At 31.3% G+C, this 23660-nt stretch overlaps 1 protein-coding gene across 1 annotated transcript; it reads right to left on the bottom strand.

Moving 5' to 3' along the window:
* Positions 1–3271: 3271 nt before the first annotated feature.
* On the bottom strand, positions 3272–21783 carry LOC148281466 (lysocardiolipin acyltransferase 1-like). Its single transcript, XM_088226673.1, has 8 exons — positions 21428–21783; positions 19272–19388; positions 18143–18249; positions 15085–15424; positions 11487–11683; positions 10507–10685; positions 9063–9166; positions 3272–3663 (listed from the first exon to the last, which is right to left on the bottom strand). The coding sequence occupies exons 2-8, from the start codon at positions 19336–19338 to the stop codon at positions 3425–3427; spliced, it is 1233 nt and encodes a 410-aa protein (XP_088082799.1). The 5' UTR covers positions 19339–19388; positions 21428–21783; the 3' UTR covers positions 3272–3424.
* Positions 21784–23660: the final 1877 nt, after the last annotated feature.

The raw sequence follows: 23660 nt of genomic DNA, 5'->3' as shown, positions 1-23660 counted from the left end.
GGATAGAAAATTGCGCGTAAGCATGCGCAGTTCGTAGATGCTTTCAGCGCCAAGACAGATAACGGATAGTTTCACACTTGACTTAACAAGCTATCTCACAAGGCTCGTCATAACGACGCGACGCGACTAGTCGTCTCTTTGGTTCGTTTTTGTCCAACGGACCATTTTTGACAAAATTGAGTTATGTGTACAGAAGTTCAAAGAAAACCTTTATTTATAAAATTCAAATTTTAAAAAATGCTTTAAAAAATTGTTTAAGGGGTTCTTTACAAATTTTGTCTGAATTTGTGGTCATTATTTATGCCTATTTCGTAAAAAAAACTTTAAAGCTCGGTTTCTGCAGATTTTTTTCGGACGTCTGTTGCATAAAAACGAACTGAAGCGACGTAATGACAACCGACTATATAATTATTTGCATGATGTAAAACATAAATTATCTCAGTTAGAGGTTGGTGTGGATTATCACATTTTTGCATAACACTATCTAAATAATGTGACGCAATCAACAATAAATATTTATGTGCTGACAGCTGAAGTTGATAGTTAACAAGCGTAAGATGTGCACACACATTTTTTATGCGCGCGTAGATCTTGGTTCTTATATTTGTTGAAGTTGAACACAGATTATGGGCCACAATATTCATTGGGTCAAATCTTGCACCAGATCTTGTACAATTTTCTGATACTAGAAATAAGCGTATTGTCAAATCACCACCAATATGTGGTTATGTTCATATTTATTAAGAGTTTTATTTGATTATTATTTTGTGTAGATTCTTGTTATTCTCAGAACCAGCGTATGTAAACGCCAAGTTTATATCCTAAAGAATAATTAATAATTATTAACTTCACTTCCTAAAAGAATAAACGCTTTGCATGATATTAATGTGCGTGGTGTTTTAAATTATTATTTGCCGGAAATTAGCTAAAAACGCAAATCATATTTTTAGATGTCACGCATTTATAAACACGTTTTTTTTTAAAATATTCCCATAAACGTTTTATATGATCATTAAGTTATATTTCACATTATAATTTATAATAAATCCTTAATTACATAGCTAATAAAAGCCTATTTAAATATAATTATTTAAGTATGTACATTATTCATAAAATTAAATTACTTTGCTTTTACTATTGAAATTTTTCACGTCTTGTGAGTATATTTCGTGATTTTTATGACTATAAACTACTACGAAAATACAATAAATAATAAAAAGCATCAGTAATTAAACGAATAATAAAACCGTTCTTCGATCCACAAAAGTCTTTTAATAAAATTAAAAATTCACTTGATGTGAAATTGAAAAAAATGCAATCCTAAGTTTTTTCAAACGTTTTAATTAGATTCAGTAGACAAAATGAACAGTGAAATATTTTTTATCACAGCCAACGAAGAGATTTTATTTTAAAATCACATTCCGACTTTAATTAACAGCCATTGTTTGATTTCATTTTATCTAAACGATATTATTTTTTAATCGTTAATGAATATCCTGTATTTTTACGCAATACCGAAGGATATTGGTTCATACGAGTATATTTACGAACAGTACCTAGATTTATTTTTGCTACTTCAAAATATTTTTCGGCCAAATCCAAATAACTTACTTTTACTATGTATATTAGTGCATACATACATCGCACCTCCACAGAAGTACACTGGTATGTCTACCATTTTGCCGGCGAGCAGAAAACAACTTGATTTATTTACATTATTATTGACATTTGCCCCGTATTATTTGTGGTATTTGCTAATTTGACTGTAAAAATATATAAAAAACACTGTGACATCATAATTACTGCAGTTCTCGATATTTTTCTAAATTTATTAAAAAGAATGTTGAAGTTTCTGGTATATCCCACACGAAAAAAAGTCGTAGGGAAACATGAGTGTTTTACTAAAAAAGATAAAAAAAACTGCATACATAACTCAAAACTGCCAAATTTAGACTTATGACAGTGTACTTTTGGGGATGCGACATGTATACTAGAAACCTAAAGGATAATATAGTTTTATTTAGAAACGCGTTAGTTTTTATATATTTTATTTTTTAATATTGAAATTTTTAATACTTTTTTTTTATTGACTGGAAAAATGAATTGTGAACCGTTTTTAGTTGTGATTTAATTAACGAAAAAAAAATATTTCTTGTCCTTTGCCTAATATTCAAAGATCATTTAAATATGGGATTTAATGTATTTGTTTTTTTTTTCATTTTATAAATGGAAACCTACTGAAAACTGTTTATGAGATCTAAATTATAAATTTACTTTGATTTGTATTTAATATATATTTGGCAATGAAACAAAAGTACGAAATTATTATAACAAAGTCAGGTCTCAAAGTGTATCTTAATGTTGTATGTGAGGTGCCTTCTACAGTAATGACTAAAAACTCGTAGACTTAATATAACAAACAGTAATTAAAAAATTGTCAAAGTTAATGCGTCAAAAATGAATTTTAAAATAAATCTATTTCTGTAAATTGTATTCACTCGAGTATCGTTAAAATCGTCAATGAATACTTATGCTGATTCTAGTAAATTCTACAGGTGCTTCTAGTGACGTAAGTAATTACAAAACCAAGTAAGATTGATACATTAAACACTTAATAAACAAGCAAAAAAAAAAGATATAACATACGTCTGCGTAAAATGAACTCTCTCAATACTCGAATGAAATACCCCAAAATAAATTATAGGCGAATCATTTTCAGGGTATGATCAATTACCCATATTTTTGGTAAATATAAATTGTTCATGACGTTTGCGGTCAATCACTAGCGTATAGAAAATAAGGGGTTTACTAATAAACCTGGTATAGAGTTAAGCCAATCCATAGTGGTAAAATATGAATGGAAAAACCATCCTTCTACTACCACTACAATAAGGATGGTATTCCCACCAGTATTCGACTACTATACCTAGGCGCAACCTCAAACAAATTACAACAGGGATGGAGAATACCTTAAATAAGGGAATATGAAAGTCTAGACAGTTACAGGACTTATGACCTGTCATTGGCTGGTTTAAGTAACCACTTTACTCACTGTGTAACATTCACCATTTTGCCTATGTTTGAATTATTCAATTCTTTCATTTGTTGATTTTAGTGAAGTTAAAGAGCTGAAACCTTTATTGTTGTGAAGAAATTCATCTGACTGAATTATTTCACATACTAGGCAACGCCTGAAAATATTTTTTTAAACTTCTTCTTGGACCAGTTGGTTTCATTACATTTTTTTTTAAGCGTGTTAAATAAAAGCAAGTTTTTGTTTTTTTTCAAAATGACACGGGTAGAAAGATTTACGCTCATTTATGTCTTCCGGTGTGTATAAATTAAAATTGTGTATTCATTTTCATAAAATATTGTGTTTCATCATAACATATCAAATTTATCAGGTTAAATCTTTCTGTCTAAGTTATTTATACCCAAATCTTTGTTTTATTTTAAACCAGTCCATCTCTAGTTGCTGAAAGCCCTTTGTCATGCTCAGGGCGATAATTGTGACGGTCCATACTGTCGCAGTGGAGCAAATATAGCGGCTGTACATGAGGAGTAGTGGACTGGAGAAGACGAGGAGTGTCCAGAATATGAGGGCCACAATCAGCTCCCTCTTGGAACGGTGCTCTAACCTATTGGATGCATTCACAAATCGCCCTGTGAATAAAATAGAACATAATAATTATTTGATATAAAACTATTTATAATTTCATTCACTTTAAAACAGACTGATTCGTGTTAGATGGAGATTAACCTAATTTTATAAATACGACACTATCCATACAAAGTTTAAATATTTGAATGTTATATACGAGGGTCAGTCAAAAACTAATGCCTCCTATTTTTTTTTACTTAAATAAAGTTAGTTATGTGAAAAATTTCAATTTGGCGCTATTACTTAAACCTTCTACAATCTACCGCAATAGTAACTTTCTGCATTAACAGGTGGCAGCACTGCAGTCGCTTGCAAAATGGCTGACATCGATGTTTGTATCAGAGAGCGTTCTGTGATTAAATTTTTATGCGGATTTTTATTGTTTTTATAAATAAAGTGATATATTATGTAATAAAAAAAATGTAACAAATGTAAACAAGAAATGGTAAAAAATAAAATTATAATACGCAAACACAAAAACAAAAAAATATTTTAACTTTCATTACTGTTGACCCTACTAGCTAGAACACAGTCCTCGTTAAATAGGGACATACATATTATTTATATGGATACATATTTTAAAAATTTCATCGTATTCATTTAAAACAGGAGCCGTAAAATTTATTTGTTTAAAACATTTTTTTCATTTAACCCTTATACTGCTAAACAACGATATATCGTTGTTGTTAATCCCTATCATAAAGTTCTAACTAGACTGATGCTGACGTCATAATCCCCAAAAGGGTAAATGAATTCGGGAACTGCTTGTTGCACTTAACCGTCAGTGGTATAAAACATTTTCAAAACATAAAAATTACTTATTCGACGGGTTATTATTTAGTTTCGTACCTATTTCAAGCCTACGGAAAATTTAATACAAAAAATATTTTCTTACGCGCAGTAAAAATTTAAGCATTAAATTGTACAGCAAAGTTTCTTGAAAATGAATAAAAAATAATTTAAAATATTTTAATGAAAACGTATGAAAGCTGTTTGTAATTTCGGCAACTGTTGTCTATCTCGCTCAATCCATTATGCGTGAACTAGCTATTAGTGAAACGGAATATTTTTCTTAGAAGAGATATCAATTTGTGAGACAGTTGTACAAAAACATTATTTTTTTAAATTAAAATTGTATTATGACAACTACCAAGAAATAATATCACTTAGTACATTTACCGGTTTACAAATTTCAAGATATATTTTACTCAATTTTTGTTTAGCATGCATTTATGGAAGTGGTAGGTTTAATAATATATAACAGAGCACTTTGCCCCGCAATCAACAAAAAAACTATCATAATTATTTCGTTTCAATAATAACAATGCGCCTTGAGATTGCAGTACGAGATCAGTTTTGTTTGTTTTTATTTTCAATTTAGAAAGGGTTTACAACCGCTGTACGAAAATTGTCTATTTGCGGCACGAATTTTCTATCTTGCTCACTCCATTGGGTTTGAACTAGATATTTATGAAATGGAAGATTTTTCTTGGAATTGCTATTAATTGATAAAACAGTAGTGTGTTTGGAAAACAACGTATTCGATAAAATATTTTTGAAATGTATAAATAAGAGGATTTCTGATTAGATTCTTGAAAAACTGCGTAGCAGCGTAAGGGTTAAACTATGAATAAAATAGGAAAATAAGAAATTATTTATTTTGTTATCGAATAAAATCGTAACTTTGTTATTCAATTTTTTTATTTATCATTATCAAACCGTTATCCGAGTTTTATTGTGCATAGGGCACTGCATTGATACAAATGCAGCGTATCTCGATCATCTGATTTAGGAACGTAAGGTGAACAGTCTTACGCTTCAGGTGCCAGTCCAGGAACAATGAAATATTGTAGTGTAAACCACCTAATAAATAAATATTTCACGTCGACATTTCTAAAGAACGGACCCAGGACCCCAAGCGTGGAAGGCTAATGCGTCAACCACTACACTACGAGGCGGACTTTACTCCGCCCGATTTCCTTTCAGGATTTTCACCTGAGAGTAGTCATCGAATCAAAAACGCTTGTTTAGGATTCTGGTTCTACCCTACACGCAGAACTGTGTTCTTCATCCGCCCGAACATATTTATTTGTTTTATTCATTAACGCCCAAAAGGCATTTACAAAAAATAAAAATGAAATACATGCTAACATACTAAATATTAAACACAGAATATACAGAAAAAATATGTTAAATTAGTTAAAAAGTATGTAATAAAAAGTTTTACAAAGTTAAAAAAAAAAAAACAATAATAACAAAGGCATGCAGGAAAAAACAGTAAGCATATAAATAAAAAATGCAAAGATATAAGCTTATGAAATAAATTCTGTAAAGCAAACAATAAATAAAGTGTTACGGTAAGCAAGAAAGACATTTTTAAGTTAAATTAATTAACAAGCAAGCATATATTATCACGAAAAAATAAGGAATAAAAATATGTATCTATGAAATGCGTATTTGCCAATACTACAATGTAATTTGATATAATAGTAAAAAATAAAAAACAAGTATAAGGTTATAAAAATAAGCAAGTAAGTAATTTTTAATTTATGGAATTGAATTGTCAATAATAGTTTGACATATAATTTAATGACAATATTTATGCTTCTCTTCGGTTCCTATTTGCGCCTAAGCAAAGGCAAATTTGTGAGCATGCTGCTAAATTTAAGCGTTCATAAGGAAACACGAATAAAAGTATAAAAAAATATTATGTTAATTTGATCACACTAAACTTAATATACACAATATTTTGAGTTAAGAAGTGCAAAAAAACATATCACTGCCCTGCTCTGTATCATATTTGTTACATGGGAAGTGGGAAGTAAGATAATCAGTCTTACGCTCTAAGCGGGCCGGTATCATAAAAATTAAGTATTAAGTATTCTTTATGAAAAATTCAATATGCGTACATTTTTATTTAAAAAAATGTTCAATTACAGGTCACCAACAAAGATACTTTTAATTTCCTTATAAATATACACATGTTCGTACATAAATGAGTGTACTATTTGCAAACCCGGCGAAATCCATCTTTCCTTATTTTGAGCCAGTCACAAAAAACTGACGCAATAGTAGCTTAAATTTTTCTGTTATATTGCAATTTTTTACCATAGCTAGTCAATATTTTATGTGTTAAGCTAGGGTTTCCTAGGACAGCGGTGCCCGTATTTTAACGGCCGTAGTGAACGGTGATGCTGTAGATAGCCGTCGTAACGGTGACTAGAGTGTGGTTTCCTAGGAAAACGGTGTTATCAACACCATTTAACACCGTTTCCCTAAGAAACCACTCTCTAGTCGACGTTACGACGGCTGTCCACCGCATCACCGTTCACTACGGCCGTTAAGATGCGGGCACCGCTGTCCTAGGAAACCCTAGCTTAACTGGTGTTTAAACAATAGTAAAATATAAGTTCAATTTTGGAGATTGCCAACTTTGCAATACTAAAATTGAGGTTGACATATTGTTAGGAACAAACCCAATAATTTGAAAGTCAGATTCTCACAAAAACCAAAGCAATTGTATTCTGAATAAGTTTCGATTCATATTTCACTTTTTAAATATTTTAGACATAGAATTAAGAATAGTCCAGAAACCACATACGCCCATCAAACGTCAGAAGGCGACTAAACTACTTTCAAAGGAGTAGTTTTACGTTTTGACCCATTTGTATCATTGTAGACGTCGCTCAGTACGCAACTCCCGATTCGAATTCAACTATGCCGTGTTGTGCCGTTTCAAAGTGTAGAAATGCTGCTGGGATCAACAAGAAACATGATGGGATCACATTTCATGTGAAAGTAGCAAATGCATGTGTAACAAGCTACAAAAAGTGGCTTGGTGGGATTTTAGTTTTAGTAAAAATAAAAGTGATTTTTTTTTTAATTTTAAAAATGTATAATTATACTTTAAAATAAATAAAAAATTTAAAAAGTAGCAAATGCATTACTCAAAAAAAAAATTTTTTTATTCATTTATTTATAAATCATATAACACGAAGTATTTTACACGTATAATACGCTGAATTACATTCCTAGGAGTTACAACTAAATTCGGGACATAAATAATATTGGCATTCAGAAAATAACACATATTGAGAACAACAAAGAAACAAATCAAGTTTAGCACCTTTATAACTAAATATACAATAACAATATATACGCCTTAAACTTTTCCTTACATGAGCATTTTATTATTTTTCCACCTGTCAGATTGTCAATGAAAATAAAATCCACATTTTGTTGGTGTTGCCAAGGTAGTAAATGTTTTACGCTAATTTTTATTAAAAGGAACATTGGTTTTGACTAATTTAGTGGAGTTTTAGCTTCCCTGCTGATGAAAGAAGGAAAACGTAGAGGATAAAAACAGTACAAAAAGTACGGCGAGATGAGTTTTGGAAACCAACAAAGCGAAGCATAATTTGCTCAATGCGTTTTGAGGGGAAATGTTTTTATGACACAAAGGGTCATTTATCTAAATGTAAAACTCAGATGATTAGTTGTGTTCCTAAAAGGCAATATTACAAAAAGCTTACTCAACAAACGGGAAATTAAAACTATAGGAATTAGGAAATTGGTAGAAAGTTTTACTAAACTCTTCATTGGAAAAAAATCATTGATGTCTTTCTCTCGAAAATAATTAAAATGGCTTTCTTTTGGACAGGGCATGAACTTTCAATTTCTTTTTCTTTTTCTTTTACATTTACATTTTTCGAAACCCGGCCCCTCGGTACCTATCTGAGAATTTAGTTTAACTTTCCAATCATGGACTAACACTTTGCTCATCTAATGAGAGAACTAATGAAAATTGGACCCTTCGGATTAAACAACGCCGTGGTGGACAATTGACCGACATTATCTTTAAAAATTCAAATATTATGTAACTTGACATAAAAATATCAGTTTTATGTAAAGTAATTTATTTTTTATATTTTAAGTTCAAAGTTCATTAATTCAATTACTCTTTTTAAATAACCCTTTACTTATCTACTTTGTTGTGTTAATCAACGTTTCCGCGTGTACAATAAAATTTTAGAGAAATTAACAGATTGCTTTTTTTTACCTAACATTTGTGCTATGGTTATATTCTTCGCAATCTGGCAATATTACCTGGTGACTTCTCAAGTATGCGCGCGGTAAAAGTATGTCCAAGTGGGGCAATTATTGGACACAGTCCGATGTATTCAAATATGATTCTACGCTCCTTCTGGACTATTTTTAATTCTATGAGATTGGCATTTATGAAATATAATACAATGAACTCACATACTTAACCTAAACAATCAAAGAATTTATTTAAATATACTGTTGCACTGCTAGCCGTATTTATCTACATTAGATTTCCTTTTTTACAGTACAGTACAAAACTAATGTACAGAAATTGGTTATTTTCATGAAATCTTACCATTTTTAGAGAAATCTTTAAGTATTTCTTCCTTATACTTCCACCTCTCGTTCAGCCAATTTCCCAAACCAGCTTCGTCCGTGGGCAGGGATTGTGCATCATGCCTGTGTAATTTGTTGATTGAAAGAATTATATGTAATACATAATTAGTACAACAACAGATAACAAGACTTCTTGAAAAACAGAAAATATAACGGATAACAATATGTACACAAACATAAAAATTATATTTGTTTACAACAATAACGTAAAACGTTAGTTGTACACGTAACTAAACGAATAAGATTTTAAAATAAAATGAAACAAACAATTTCGGAAAAATCCCACCAAAAACCTGAAAAAGGACTTCTTATAGAAAAACATATATCATTGTTACGGATATTTTATTTAGCGCCATTTTCGTAATATAATACCTCAAAGGCTTTAATGTGATATTATAGAAATGTGAAGAATATTTAAGTGATTCTATAAATATTCATTAAATTTTAACTTAAAATTTGTAATTTAAGTTTAAAAAAAAAAAATTGTTATCACTTGCTAAAAATTTATTCTGATAATTTAAAGTAGGTAAGTAGGTAGTAAAGGTAGGGAAATGACGATTGGTTTCAGCTCTTTTACTTCACAAAAGTCAACAGATAAAAGAGTTGCGGAAATGTGGATATTTAAACATAGGCAGAATGATGAATGTTACACAATGTGTAAAGTGGCCACTTAAACCAGCCGGTACAGGTCATAATAAGCCCTGTAAATACCTGGACTTCCATATTCCCTTTTTAAAAATGTTGTCCCCCTCTGTTGCGACAAATTTAGATATAAATTACTCCCAAGGGAGGAAATCCAGCCTGTCTACAAACATTTGGCCATACTAAAAATGTTGTTGAATAATTTAGATAAATAATAGATCTTCGGACTTTTCGTAGATCTTTTGCCACTAAAACAGTGTGGGATTTAGCATGGGTTAGCTCGAAGTATTATAATATGTTGATCGTGTTTTGAATTATGTTATATTATATACAAGTACATACCATTATTTTATTCTCCGTGGTATGTCTTTGCTACATACTTTTGTGTTATTTTTGTTCAGTTTCATGTAAATATGTTTCTTCATATAACTGTTGTAATTGGCTTAGACCATAAATATAACAAATAATCTCATAAAAACCATACATTTTTAACAATAAAAAGTCATAAGAATATTTTACATGCATAAAACAAGAAATTAAAAAAAACAATCCTACAAACAAAATTGAAAGGTGAAAAAAAAATAACGTTACTGGTACTTTTGTCATGAATCATTGAAATATAGTAGTCCCGTAGATATATGTACAGTACGTATATATTTATCTCAAGACTATTTTGATTAAAGGTTTTATTGCCATTTATTAGCACGTGTATTTAGTAAAACAAAAGAACGAAAATATTTATTTAAAAAATATCAAGTCACCTTTTGATGTTGAAATGAACTTCCGGCGGAAACCTCCCCATGATGAGGTCCTTTATCTGGCACCCGTCACAGCCTGCATAGCCAACCGTGATGTCGTACACGGCAGACAGCTCCGCCCCCATGGCTCGGGTCAGGTGGGTGAACCCCCTCGTGCGGGGGTGGAGAACATTACGATACACCTGAAAACAAAAAACATTTAAGAAAGATATTTTCATTGATTTCACATATTACGAGTTTCTGTTATGGGCACTTGTAACACTTGGCATTCGCAACCCGGTGCCAGGCCTACCAACACAGAAGCACAACACGTCACTACCGACTAAAAAACTAAATTCAGACTCTCTTCACCCAGCATTGATTCCGGTTGTCTTCAAAACAACGCTACTAATTACTTATAACATTGAACGTAAATTAATTTCAATTATCACGGTTAGATTCAACCAGTATTATTCGGTATTCATTTCATAGTATTTTATTTATTTATGGTTAAATAAGTTGAAATAAAACAGATAAATATGTAATTGAAATCTTTTAATTTAACTCACGCAACCTTGTAACAAAACTTCGGTAAGTCGAAATTCTCTCCGTTGCAAGTAATTTCGATCTAAATGACTCCCTAGGGAGGAGATTCAGTCTGTCTACAAACATTTGGACATACTCAAAACATTGCTGCTTAAACTAACTGGCATGAAGCATAAAAAATGAAAAATTGTTTTCAGGCGTTGCCTATTAGATTAAATGGTTCAACCGGATGAATCTCAACCGCATGATAAAGGTTTCAGCTCTTTTACTTCACAAAAGCCAACTGAAACCGTTATTTATGTTGCTGAGATTCATCCGGCTGAATTATTTCCCCCAGCAGGCAACGCCTGAAAACGCTTTTCAATTGTTATACTTCGTTTATACCAGATAGTGAACAACAATTATATTAGTACTCAAAACATTGTTGTTTTAAAATATATGTTGTAGTGAAAGCTTACCGGAAGATTGTTTTTCTTGGCGAACGCGTCACTCTTGAGGATGTTGGTCTCTGTGAGGTCCGTCCCCTCCGGAAAGATGAGCAGCTGGTATGTGTACTGAAGCGTCCTCAGGTAGTGCGCCACGCCCGCCATGACGGTCTGGTCGCTCTCCCAGCACCGCCGGATGTACATGAAGCAGTTCAGCTGCATCACCCAACCTAAGATAATTTCCACACACATATGATGGTGATTGTATTCAGTAAGCTCTTTAAAATAGGTCTTCTTGCACTTCGCAAATCCTTTACCGGGTTGCGGTCCCGTGGCTAGTGTTGCAAACTCACAGATCAGAAGTCCGAGATTCGAATCGCACTTTACCCCAAATTGATCCCCATTTTCTAATAGCGAGTTATTTACAACTCGTTGAAATGACCCCAAAATCCTTATATTTGGGTAAATCATAAAAACGCAAATATTTATTTTTAAGTTAAAGATTTGATTATTGTGGTAGTGAACCGTATTTTTTTGGTTGTATTTAAACATTAGCGGGGTTATATCCTAGAGGTAATTTTTTTCCACCGAAAAAAAAGTGTTTTATTTCGTGTCCAGGCGAATGAAGAGTTATGTGTATGAAATATAACCAGAATCCTGGACGAGCGTTTTCGACACGATAGCTACCATACTTGAGGTCCTAGTTTAGATTTCTGCGATGGTAAATATGAAATATTTGCTATTATGTCAATTATTTATTTATTTATTTTATTAGGTAAACAAACAGTATGTACACATATATTATCAATTTTTTAAAGTGAAATGTATGCTTCTCTCAAAATTTATATAATTTTTGACCTAAATTTACATACATAATGGTTGTTTTACACTGAAAAGTGAGGAACTTTTATTGATGGGGGTGAGATTCTTCATGAACCAGTTGGTTTCAGTTTCAGCACTGCAGAACAGCGTTTATTCGGTATTTTTAGTGACATGGTTGAATTAATTACTAAGTCGTAAATTTTTTTAAATTGTTTTCAGACGTTGCCTAATATGTAAAGTAATTCATTCAGATGAATCTCTTCACACCAATAAAGGTTTTAGCTCTTTAACTTCACTCAAATCAACAAATGGAAGAATTGAAGAAATGTGGATGTTACACAGTGTGTTAAGTAAGCCCTGTAAATGCCTAGACTTCCATATTCCGTTATTTAAGGTATTCTCCATCCCTGTTGTAATTTGTTAAGTCTAAAGACTTTTCGGTGGGACACAATTTTTTAAGACAGGTTTGTTTAATACACTTGTTATACACCTATTATATACATTTATTTACTACTTTTTAAGTCACTATGAAGTATTAAGCGGGTATTTTTTAAGTTTTTTTATTCATTTAAAGATCTTCTGTGCTAATAATGGTTTTCAGGAGATCATTCAACAACTTTGGAGTTACGCAATTTAATATTCGTTCTCCGAAATAATTAATAACTGATTGAGTTTTTCTAACTGTTCTTGGAGGAACTGCATATTAATTATTATAATAAAAATACATATATAGTTTTGTCCCACTTTTATTTATATTTTTTACCAGTGACCGGGTTTCGGCGTGACTGACATCGTCAGACTGGTGGGAGGCTAAACAAATGTATGTACAAGTGCAAGCAGTGCATTATGGGAATGAAAGAGTTGAATATGAAATAATTTACCTACCATACAACTGTATGAATTTAAGTTTCGTTTGAATTTTTAAAAAAACCTACGTAAAATATTATACATTTATACTTGAATTATTTTAATTTAAACTCTTTTATTCCCATAAGTATATAAAATCATAATTTACAACCCCTGCTTGCGCTCGTATATAACATAGAAATTTGTTAAGTTTCCTGCCAGTTTGACGATGTCGGTCGCGACGAAACCCGGTCAATGATAAAAAATATAAATAAAAGTGGAATAAAACTATATACGTATTTTTATTATTTTAATTTATGATTCGGGGAAGGACCAGGAAACCCTAAGTTTTAAATCTAGTGCTGTGAACGTGGGAAACATTTTTTAAAAAATAACAATACTAGCTGAATCCGGCCACGCTTCGCTGTGGCTTTGTCTGATATTAATTATTAGGGGAGTAAATAAAAATAATCTAGCAACAATACATTTACCAAGAAAACACATTGCTAAATTTAATATCTTAATTTGCTGTGATTATGCTGTAGAATATAAAGAAATGCAATGTTTTCCAAAAAAATGAGTAAATCCATCGATTACCTTCCGAGATTTGCGGCCACGGAACCTAAACATATATATATAACAATGCGAGTATATGTACGAGTACCAGTATATGTATGTACCAGGGGCGAACCGCGTATAGAAGCGATTATGCGCAGCTTACCATTATATTTGACTAACCATAATAATGCTTTACTGTAATTTTATTTACAGAAAAACAAATAAATAATTACAATTTATTTTGAATCATTTCCACCGTTTGTATTTTTATCCTAATATAAATATTTATATTAATAAAGCGCGCCCAGCATCTGCGGTGAGCCAAGAAACTTGCCGATTATTCCAGATTGTTTTTTCAGTGCGGGTTTTTTCTCCTAGATTAAACTTGCAGATCACACAAATTGTTTGAAGATTCTTGATTTGGAAAACAGTATTTCAAACATTATTTCTTAAGGGCGGCGGCCTCCGTGGTGTAGTGTTTAAGACGCTTGACTCACGCGCGGAAGGTTCCGGGTCCAATTCCCGGTGAGAACACAAAAAATTAAAATGTGATTTTCTCAAGCCTGGGTGCTCTGTGATGTAATTCACCACTGTAATTAGGCCTCCTGGCCTGTTGTGGTGCAAAAAAAAATGTAAAATGTAAAAGGGCTATTTTTCTTTGAGATGGTACTTTTGACATAAGACCATAATTACTTTCATGCGTCATATTGCGGGACATACGACGCTCAATGTAGCCGTTTTTAGCCCTATTAATTTCTAGAACAATTCGGCCAGCTGACATTTCAATTGAATACCTAATATATAGTTTAATTATATATTAGGTATTCAATTGAATTTATAATGTGCAACTGTGTTACAAATATTCAAACGTAGATATATTAGTAATATCATAAGTTTTGTATGATTAGTTATTTTATGTTATGTATAATTTTTATGTGACAACATTTATAATAACAATATTATGTGGAAGCCTCTAATTGGACTTTATGATATGTATTTATGGTATAATTGTATCTTATAAATGTCTGTTGGCTTTCCAATGAAATAAAATAAAAAAATAAAAAACAAATAAAAGTATCGACTGAATTCATAGTGCTATTTTTTATTTATTTTTTAATGAGTTATGTATTAAAGTAATGGATAATATATCTATATATTATAATATATCACGAAGTTACGTCGTTTAAGTTGATTTCATGGATGAGAGTTGTTGTATCACACAGAACGACAGAAAAATATCGATTTAGTGTATATATTACTTACATTATTTATGTACCTACTATGTAGGTACAAATATATGATATTTTTTTATAGCTTACCCGTAAATAAAATCACCCGTCCCCACTGGTACGTACATACAAAGAGAGCGCTGTAATAGAGAGACTCGACTATTGAGTGAACTCACCAGGTCCGGGTATCAGCCTAATTTCATCCTTCAAGACATATTTCATTCTCAATTTCTGGTTAAATGCCTCCCACCATCTGCTGGTGCTCTTCGCGGCATACCCCCTCACGACACCGTGCCCCCCGTTCTGGTAAGCCTGTCCATTCGCCACGGAGCCATGAGGTCCTTTGTCAAGCCCCGAGGGGAGTCTGCCCTTCCTCGTGGCGTGGAACATGCACATCCATATGTAGTTCCAATCTACCCTCGTCCTGTGGTTCATGATGATCATAGCGGTCTCATCGGGATCCACATAGTCTCCATGGACGATGATCTTGGTTCCAAATACTAATTGTAACAATGCCTGGAAAAAATAATCATTTATTTACTTATTTCAAATTACGTTTGTATACATATTTACCAACATACTGTGACTTTTTAGGCTATTCCCGTGTTAAGCCATAATAATTAACAGCAACAAAATATAAAAAAAATAACCACAACAAAATTAAAATAATTAATAAGTTCATATGATACAATATAAAATTTAAAAAAGAAAAAAAAGCAATCTTTGGATACAAGAAATAACTTTAAATAAATAGGTGCGAAAGTTTTCACGGTCACTGTTATCAATATGTTTATTTTTTGGGTGATTCTCACTCAGTTTACCCAGAAGATGGCTCCTGCAATGGTAGCCGGACGTCGAAACAAATAGAATCCACACCATATCACCCAAAAAATAAACACACTGATAACTTTAAATACTTTGATAATAATAATTTCATATGATACAGTTTTAAAAATAACAATTTATTAAATTAAAAAAATAACAGAAAGAAAAAACCTTATAAAATTAATAAAATATAAATCATACCTAAAAAGTAACAAATAAAAACCAGTGTGCAAAATATTGATATTATTCAAACTAATACAACTTATAGTACAAACATGTAATTGTTTTAATAATTTACAAATGGTATATAAAGTATAAATAAAAGTAATCAATAAAGCAACAAAATAACGGTTTAAACGCTATAAAAAACAGAACAAGACATAAAAGATGTAAAGCGGAAAGAAGAATAAGTTTAAGGAAGGAACAAAAACAAAAAGGAATAAAATTAATTATTTTATCCAATGAATGTAGGAGCAATGTAGGAAATAATCTTGTCTCGGTCGTCTTTAGTATGACATGACATTTTTTTTATTTACGTATTATTTTCGAAACATATTATGAGGTAAAGTAATTTTATTTCTCGTGGTGTAAATATTCATAGTCATCGTGTGTATTTTAATGTTTATTTTTAATTTGTCTGCGATTTAATTTTTTAAGTGGTCTGGTAAGTCATTGTACTATTAAGTCCATTACATGGTATTTTTGACTGTCTTGCATTTATTAAATTTTATTTCGATATTATTGTGACCAGTTCCCCGTCCCTTTGAATTAGATATAAAACGGTTATCCGGAAAATATCCGATATACGGCCTATCCAGCATAATTTTACTACCGGGCCGGATACCGCACAGTAGCTCAATATTCAGCGGATACCTAATATTCACTAAACTGATAAAATTTCATGAAATCAACGTCACTAAATGGATTTATTGATATCGACTGTGTTTGAGAAAAAGGAAGTAACCCTCATTATTTGAACAATAGACTTTTTTGCACAAAAATGTGCGTCAGTGTTCGTACACACTCTAGAAAAAAAATTTAACCCGCAAATAAAAAATGTTTATGTGGAAAAAATAAAAGGCAATGGGTGAAACTACCCAAAACCATTTAAAAAAAATTGACTTATAAACCATATTGATATGCAGCTTATTGATCGGTAAGTTATTATTAAAAATACGATGAAAATATTTAAACCCCTTTTTATTTTATGCTCATCAAAAGTTTTGTTTTCAACTATTAAAGAAATTCGTGTATCGGGAGTTTTACTGTTTTTTAGTCATCCTCTAAAATGTAACTTTTGTACGTTACCGCCTTGTACCTGAACACGGTCGATACGTGCAGGAAGATCCAAATAAAAATGAGATAGATAATCTTAGAAAACCTGTTATTATTGAAGGATATCCGGCTAGGGGCTCGCCGAATATTCGATATCCGGTATCCGGCCAAAGCACTATCCGTTTCATCACTACTTTGAATGCCTATATTTACATATACTGAAATTATTCCTTTATCTCGGTTGAGATATATATCAAAGTTATTTACCTTCGTCCCTGTTTTGTATGTGTATTTAAAATATAAAAAAAGTTATTTTTATTTCGAATATTCTAAAACAGGACTGTTCAAAGCACGACCCGCCACTTATATTTGTGCGGCCCGGGAAGTGTTTTTGATCTACCGCAAATACGAAAATTTTCCTTTCGCAAAATTTATTTCGTAGAACATCATTTTATTTTTATGGCATCCCAAATAAATAAATGAAATATTTATTTATATGACGATAATGGGTAGTACTTATCTTTGTGAAAGTGCGTATGAATTTTATAAATCTAAAGAAAGGTCTTCACTGTCATATAAATCACATACACACAAACTACGTCTGGCAACAACTACTATTGATGTCGATATTGACATAATTGTAAAAATAAATTAATAAACCAATAAAATTAATTATATTATAACAATGACATCTGCAGCCTTCCAATTTATTTAGTTATTTGGATTGGCCCGGGATCGTATCTGGTTTAGACAGCCCTGTTCTAAAATGTACGAAAAATGTGATGCCATATGATTAAATATTTGTGTGGTGATGAAAAACATATTTTGAAATACTTTTAAAGGTAGCCTTTACTTCCTAATTAATCAGAACTCTAAAATAATTCAAATAAACTGGCAGCCTCCGTGGTGCAGTGGTTAAAACGCCTGAGTCACGCACGGAAGGTTCTGGGTTCGATTCCCAGTGAGAGCACAAAAATTAAATGCGATTTTTCCTCAAGCCTGAGTGTTTTAAGATGTTATTCACCACTATAATTAGACATCCAGGCTGATGTGGTGCACAAAAAATTTATGCACATAAAAAAAATATAAAAAAATAAAGTGAAATTACAGTTATTTACATATATTAATACTTACGGTTGGATACAATTCCCAAAATGCGAAAATTTTGTCCGTGTACTTCCTGAAAGCAAGATTGTCCCAGAGAAGAATCGGCAACAAAGGAACGTAAAGAATCATAAAACCTAAAAAAATATACATTACTAAATTTATAATTTTTTTGTAAAAAAATATTTTATATTCTATTTATATTACAAAAAAATAGTTAAGAAACAAGAAAGATACGGAGTTTTTGGTTATATTTAACCGTACATTACTTAGCGTATTTTTTAAGGGACAGTGTTAACTTTTAAAAAATCTTATTTTAAATTTTCAAATCTCTGATACTACGTAATTTATTACGTAGGTACCACTAAAATATTTGCAGTAAATGTGACATTAATACCGAAGTTTATCGAATCAGAAGAGAAAAACATAAATGCCTTATAGTCTTTAAAATATAGCTGATTAGAATGACATTTGTCAAACTAATTTCATTAGTGATGGGAAATTACTGATCACTGATCAAATCGATTTTATCAGTTTTTTCATAGAGACTGTTTCAGAAAAATTATATAAAAACGCAAAAACAAGCCTATTATAGTGTGTTTAACACAATTATTCTCCAAAAAATAAGACATTTATTCTTTATTCATGAAACACATCAAATGAATTATTTTTTTATTCGATCAATTTGTCCCATCTGTAACGTTTTTGCAAAATGATTTAACCTTGTAAGAACGTCGTTAATAATTAGGTTTATTTTTGTTTTTTTTTTTTGTTGTTTTAAAGCTGATTTGATATATTTATGTTGATTTATGTGTCAAGCATTGTATTAAAAAAATAATATTAACACGCCAGATACGAATGATTTTTCGTGTGTCAATATAAATAACTACTTAGACGTTACTACAACGTTTTGTCGTCACTTTTTCTGACAAATGTCGTTCTAATCAAGCTATATTTTAAGGACTATAGTTTAATTTATAATACCGGTTGAAATAATATCTGTCTATAATAATATAATAAAATCTACAATACTAATAATTCCCATTCATATCTAATTTTATACAAATTATGTATAATATTTTTTATAGTTTTTCTCTTACAATGTTATAGATCCATCAATATTTACAATCGATGTTTTGTCAAAACAAATTCAACTCACCAAATAAAATACTGAAGTACCATAGCAAGCAAAACGTGATACCCTTGCAAATATTAAGCACCCCCATCTTGAAATTAATCAATTCGCCTGAGGACCATTTGATCAACAGCAAGTGTACTAAAACAAATATATTAGTATATTACAATTTATTACAATAGTAAAAACTCCTTCACATTTAAACGCTATTCTCAGAGTCTCGGACAATACTGAAGCATTTTTATCGCGTTTCAGTAAAGTTGATAAAGCTTACGGACGGAAAGAAACCTTAAAAGTAAAGAGTTTAAGAATCAAAGCTTAAGATAAGCTGATTGTGTTTACTACATAGGGCTTCAGTTCAGAATCAATTTATAGGCAGCAAAATACAGTTATATATAAATATTTATATAATTTGTTTTTAATGTTTGAAGCACTAACTTTTTGGAACATATTCATCTACAGATCTTAGTAACTTCACTGGTCTGTCTTTAAACCTTATCTTTATTATGTAATTAAATCATTACTGACTGAATGTTTATGTAAAATAAATAGCAAAAATACTTTGCTTTTTACGATCCACATTATGTTTTAATTTGATGACCAACTAGTTTCGGAAAAACACTGCCTTCTTCAGGGTTAATTACAAAACGTTTTGTAATAACCCTGAAGAAGGCAGTGTTTTTCCGAAACTAGTTGGTCATCAAATTAAAACATAATGTGGGTCATATTTTTTTTTCTTTTTAATATGCTTTTTGCTATACAACATACATTCATTTTTTTATTATGACTTCAAATATGTTTCTTACTATGTATTCTGTTTTTATTTCGCATTTTCTGAGTTTCAAAATATTTTTATGGACATATTTATATATTTTCATGGTTTTTACTATGTTTTCACTGCATTTATTACTTTGTTTTTGTCATTTTTTTGCTACGTTTTTTTACTACATTTTTACTATGTTTTTACTACAATTTTACTATGTTTTTATTACATTTTACTATGTTTTTACTGCATTTTTTAACATGTTTTTACTCCATTTTTTACTTTGTTTTTCACTTTGTCCTGTATTTTTATAGCTGTTTCAATAAATTGACTTCTGTTTTTTATATTTTTTTGACTGCCTTAGAACGGGGTAAATAACCCTAGTTAGACAGTCAAAGCAACTTTACATAAATTATAATTTTGTGTATGTAATATAATGATAATAAATAAGTAAATAATAAATAAATAAAAAACAAAGTATTTTTATTTTAGTAATATACTATGGAGCAAAATATATGTTCATAAACGTACGACTTGTATATTTTTTGAGGTTTTATTGCCGGTGCGATCACAATCATTCAAAAATAATTTGTCTCAAGCCTGGGTGCTCTGTGCTGTAAATTACCAATGTGAACAGGTTTTTCTTTGCGTGTTGTTGTCTTAAAAAAGTTACTGTTAAGATTATTGTACACTTTGTCCAGGCGGATGAAGAATACAGTTCTGTGTGTGAAATTAAACCGGAAATCTAGACAAGTGTTTTCGACTTGATAGCTGCTCTCGGGTAAAATTCCTGAAAAGAAAATCGAGAAGAGATAAGTCCGCCTCTTGGTGTGGTTGGTTGGTGCATTCGCCTACCATTCTTGAGGTCCCTGGTCGAAATACGCTGCATTTGGTTTACAATTTCAGTACCCTATGCACCACTGTGTGCGAAATAGGGAATGATGATGATAAACATTATTCATTATTTGTCAGTTATTATTTGCTCGACAGTGTCAAATTAAATTAAATTAAAACTCTTTATTTATATATCAATATTGTACACTTTTCTCTAATATTTACAGTCAATTTAACAACCACATTATATGTATTTTTATTTGACAATAAACAAAATTTGTGGATGTTTAAAAAAATTCACGGATGTAATATTTCAATATGTTTTTTCCTTCGGTACTTTTAGTTCTCATTAAAAGTCATTAAAAACACCAATAGAAAATAATTTGAAAACTAAAAATAACTTATTACTGATATTACTAGACTTATCAAACAATATTGTATGTTTTTGAAAACGCGACTGAAGCAACAGCTTCATGCATAATTTTTCAGCACCTTCGTTTTGTATTCAAAATACGTAAACTACTTTCGCTCAAAACCTGAATGAATGGTTGCCAGAAACAAACGTTTTGTGAATAATACTTACCAATGGAGATCTTAAATCCAAGTTGCACTTGCAGACAGCAAAGTATAATATTTAATGCATCTGTACTCTTGCAATCCTATCGCTCTGTCATGGAAATTCCCGGCCCAATAGTCGCATAATCATTATTATACTTATTTCGTCTCATAGCGACGGTATATCTGCTGTTCACTTGTTACAATTTCGTGCCCTGTTTAGTAAAACACTATAACTAATTCTATTCATTTGGTATGATGCAGTAAAGCTCGGTTTTCCGTGCGTTATTTGAACGCTTACGATGTTTGAGAATTTAATTGGGGAAGAAAATCAATACAGCTTCCCAGTCGGTCCATAGCTGTAAGTACAAATAAATTCTCCCCTCACTTTTTAGTCTTTGAATGCGTGAGGCGGGAGTTTCAAATGTTTCTCCTTCTCTCTCTTTCTCAGTATTGCCACTTTAACAAAATAAAATGAATAAGAAACGTATTAAAATTAAAGTATTTACCTACCGACTTTATTTTTTTTAATGTTACCGTTACGATATTTGTTTATTTTTTATTTTTTAAATAACTGCTTTTTTATTTACGAATACAAAATTCGAATGTATTTTAATGAAAACCCGGCCTGGATTATAGTTATTTTTAGAACAATTTACCGTTTTAGAAAAAGTCCACATCGATGATGTATTCGGAGGAAACGCGGTCTGACTTCTCTTCGTACAAACGAGGGCGGTGAGTTTTTAAATACAATATACACCGCAAGACAAATAAATTTACGAGTTCTCAAAAAAAACTAAAATTGACATATAATGAATTATTCTTGATATTTAATTAGTTTTTTTTATATTGTTTGACATATGTGATGACTACTCGTTATTTCAAGGTTAAAATAAAAAATCTTACTCATGAATTGTACTTAGAAGTTGCCATTATATATCAGGTATCAGATTACCCGAACCTTAGAGACCCATAACGGTTCATTTATGGTCGAGTGTTTGTGATGGAATAATAAAAGACATGTTATTTTTTAATTCATATTTAAGAAGTAGGTTCTTATCGCTTTATTTTAAATTAAAGTATTTTACATTTAAACATATTTATAACATTTAAAAATATTTAGTACTTAGTGAATTCACCTTTATTTTTTATAACATGTAAAATTCTATTATTTAGAGAAGCGTAAAGCGAATCTAAAATTTCTGATGTTATTTCTTCTTCCCAAACTTGAATTAAGTTTTTTTTTAATTCCTCAATGTTTTTTGATTTTTTTTTCCCGACTTTTTTTTTCATAATCGCCCATAAATTTTCTATCGGGTTCAAATCAGGGCTATTCCCGGGCCACGTCAACGATTTTAAGCCAATTTTCTCCTTGAATTCATTGATCTATAAAAAAACAATAAATTATTTATCATGTGGTCACAAAATGCATTTAAAAATATATATATTTGTACTCACAGTGCGGGCTCTATGGCACGGCGCAGAATCGTCCTGAAAAATTGGGTCCGCGGTATACTGCGTAATGTCCTCGATTGTTGGAATAATATGTTTTTTTAACACTTTTTTGTACTGAATGGCATTCATCGTACCCTGTACAAAATTTAGAGGTCCTAAACCGTATGCTGTCATGCACCCCCAAATCATCACGTAGGGTGAATGTTTAACGGTTCGAGTGACGCACGACGGATGATATCTTTCCCCACGTTTTCGTCGAACTATCTTTCTGCCGTCTGGACCAAAAAGGTTGAATTTTGATTCATCAGAGAAAACAACATTTTGCCAATCCTCCAAGGTCCAATTCTGGTGCTCTTTCGCCCAATCCAGTCTAGCCTTCTTCATTTTGTCCGTGAGTAATGGTTTCTTTGCGGGACTCCGTGCTTGGAAACCATGCTCCAACAGCCGCCTGGACACTGTTTTTACTGAAAATGTTGATGTGCTGGTAGACTGCACCTCTGCGTGTATTTCAGGTGCCGTTAAAAATCGATCGCGCATAACAATTTTTTTTATTAAGCGATCATCTCGGGCAGATGTCACGCGCCCCCGTCCGCTTCCTTTTTTCCGTTCTATGGATCCAGTTTCTTGGATTTTTTTAAATAAAAACCTCACTGCACCTTTTGAATACCCAACTCGACGAGATATTTCACAATTAGATATGTTTTCTTGCGACAATGTGATTATTTTGGATTTTATCGCAATCGACATTTGCTTTGCACTTTCCATGATTGTTGTGTTATGTTCACTCAAACGCGGGTAAAACAAGA

The sequence above is a fragment of the Micrasema longulum genome, unplaced genomic scaffold (genome assembly GCF_059751315.1).
Source record: "Micrasema longulum isolate JH-2025_06_02 unplaced genomic scaffold, ASM5975131v1 h1tg000455l, whole genome shotgun sequence".
NCBI classification, from domain to species: Eukaryota; Metazoa; Arthropoda; class Insecta; order Trichoptera; family Brachycentridae; genus Micrasema; species Micrasema longulum.
This window is presented reverse-complemented; position numbering and strand designations above follow the sequence as displayed.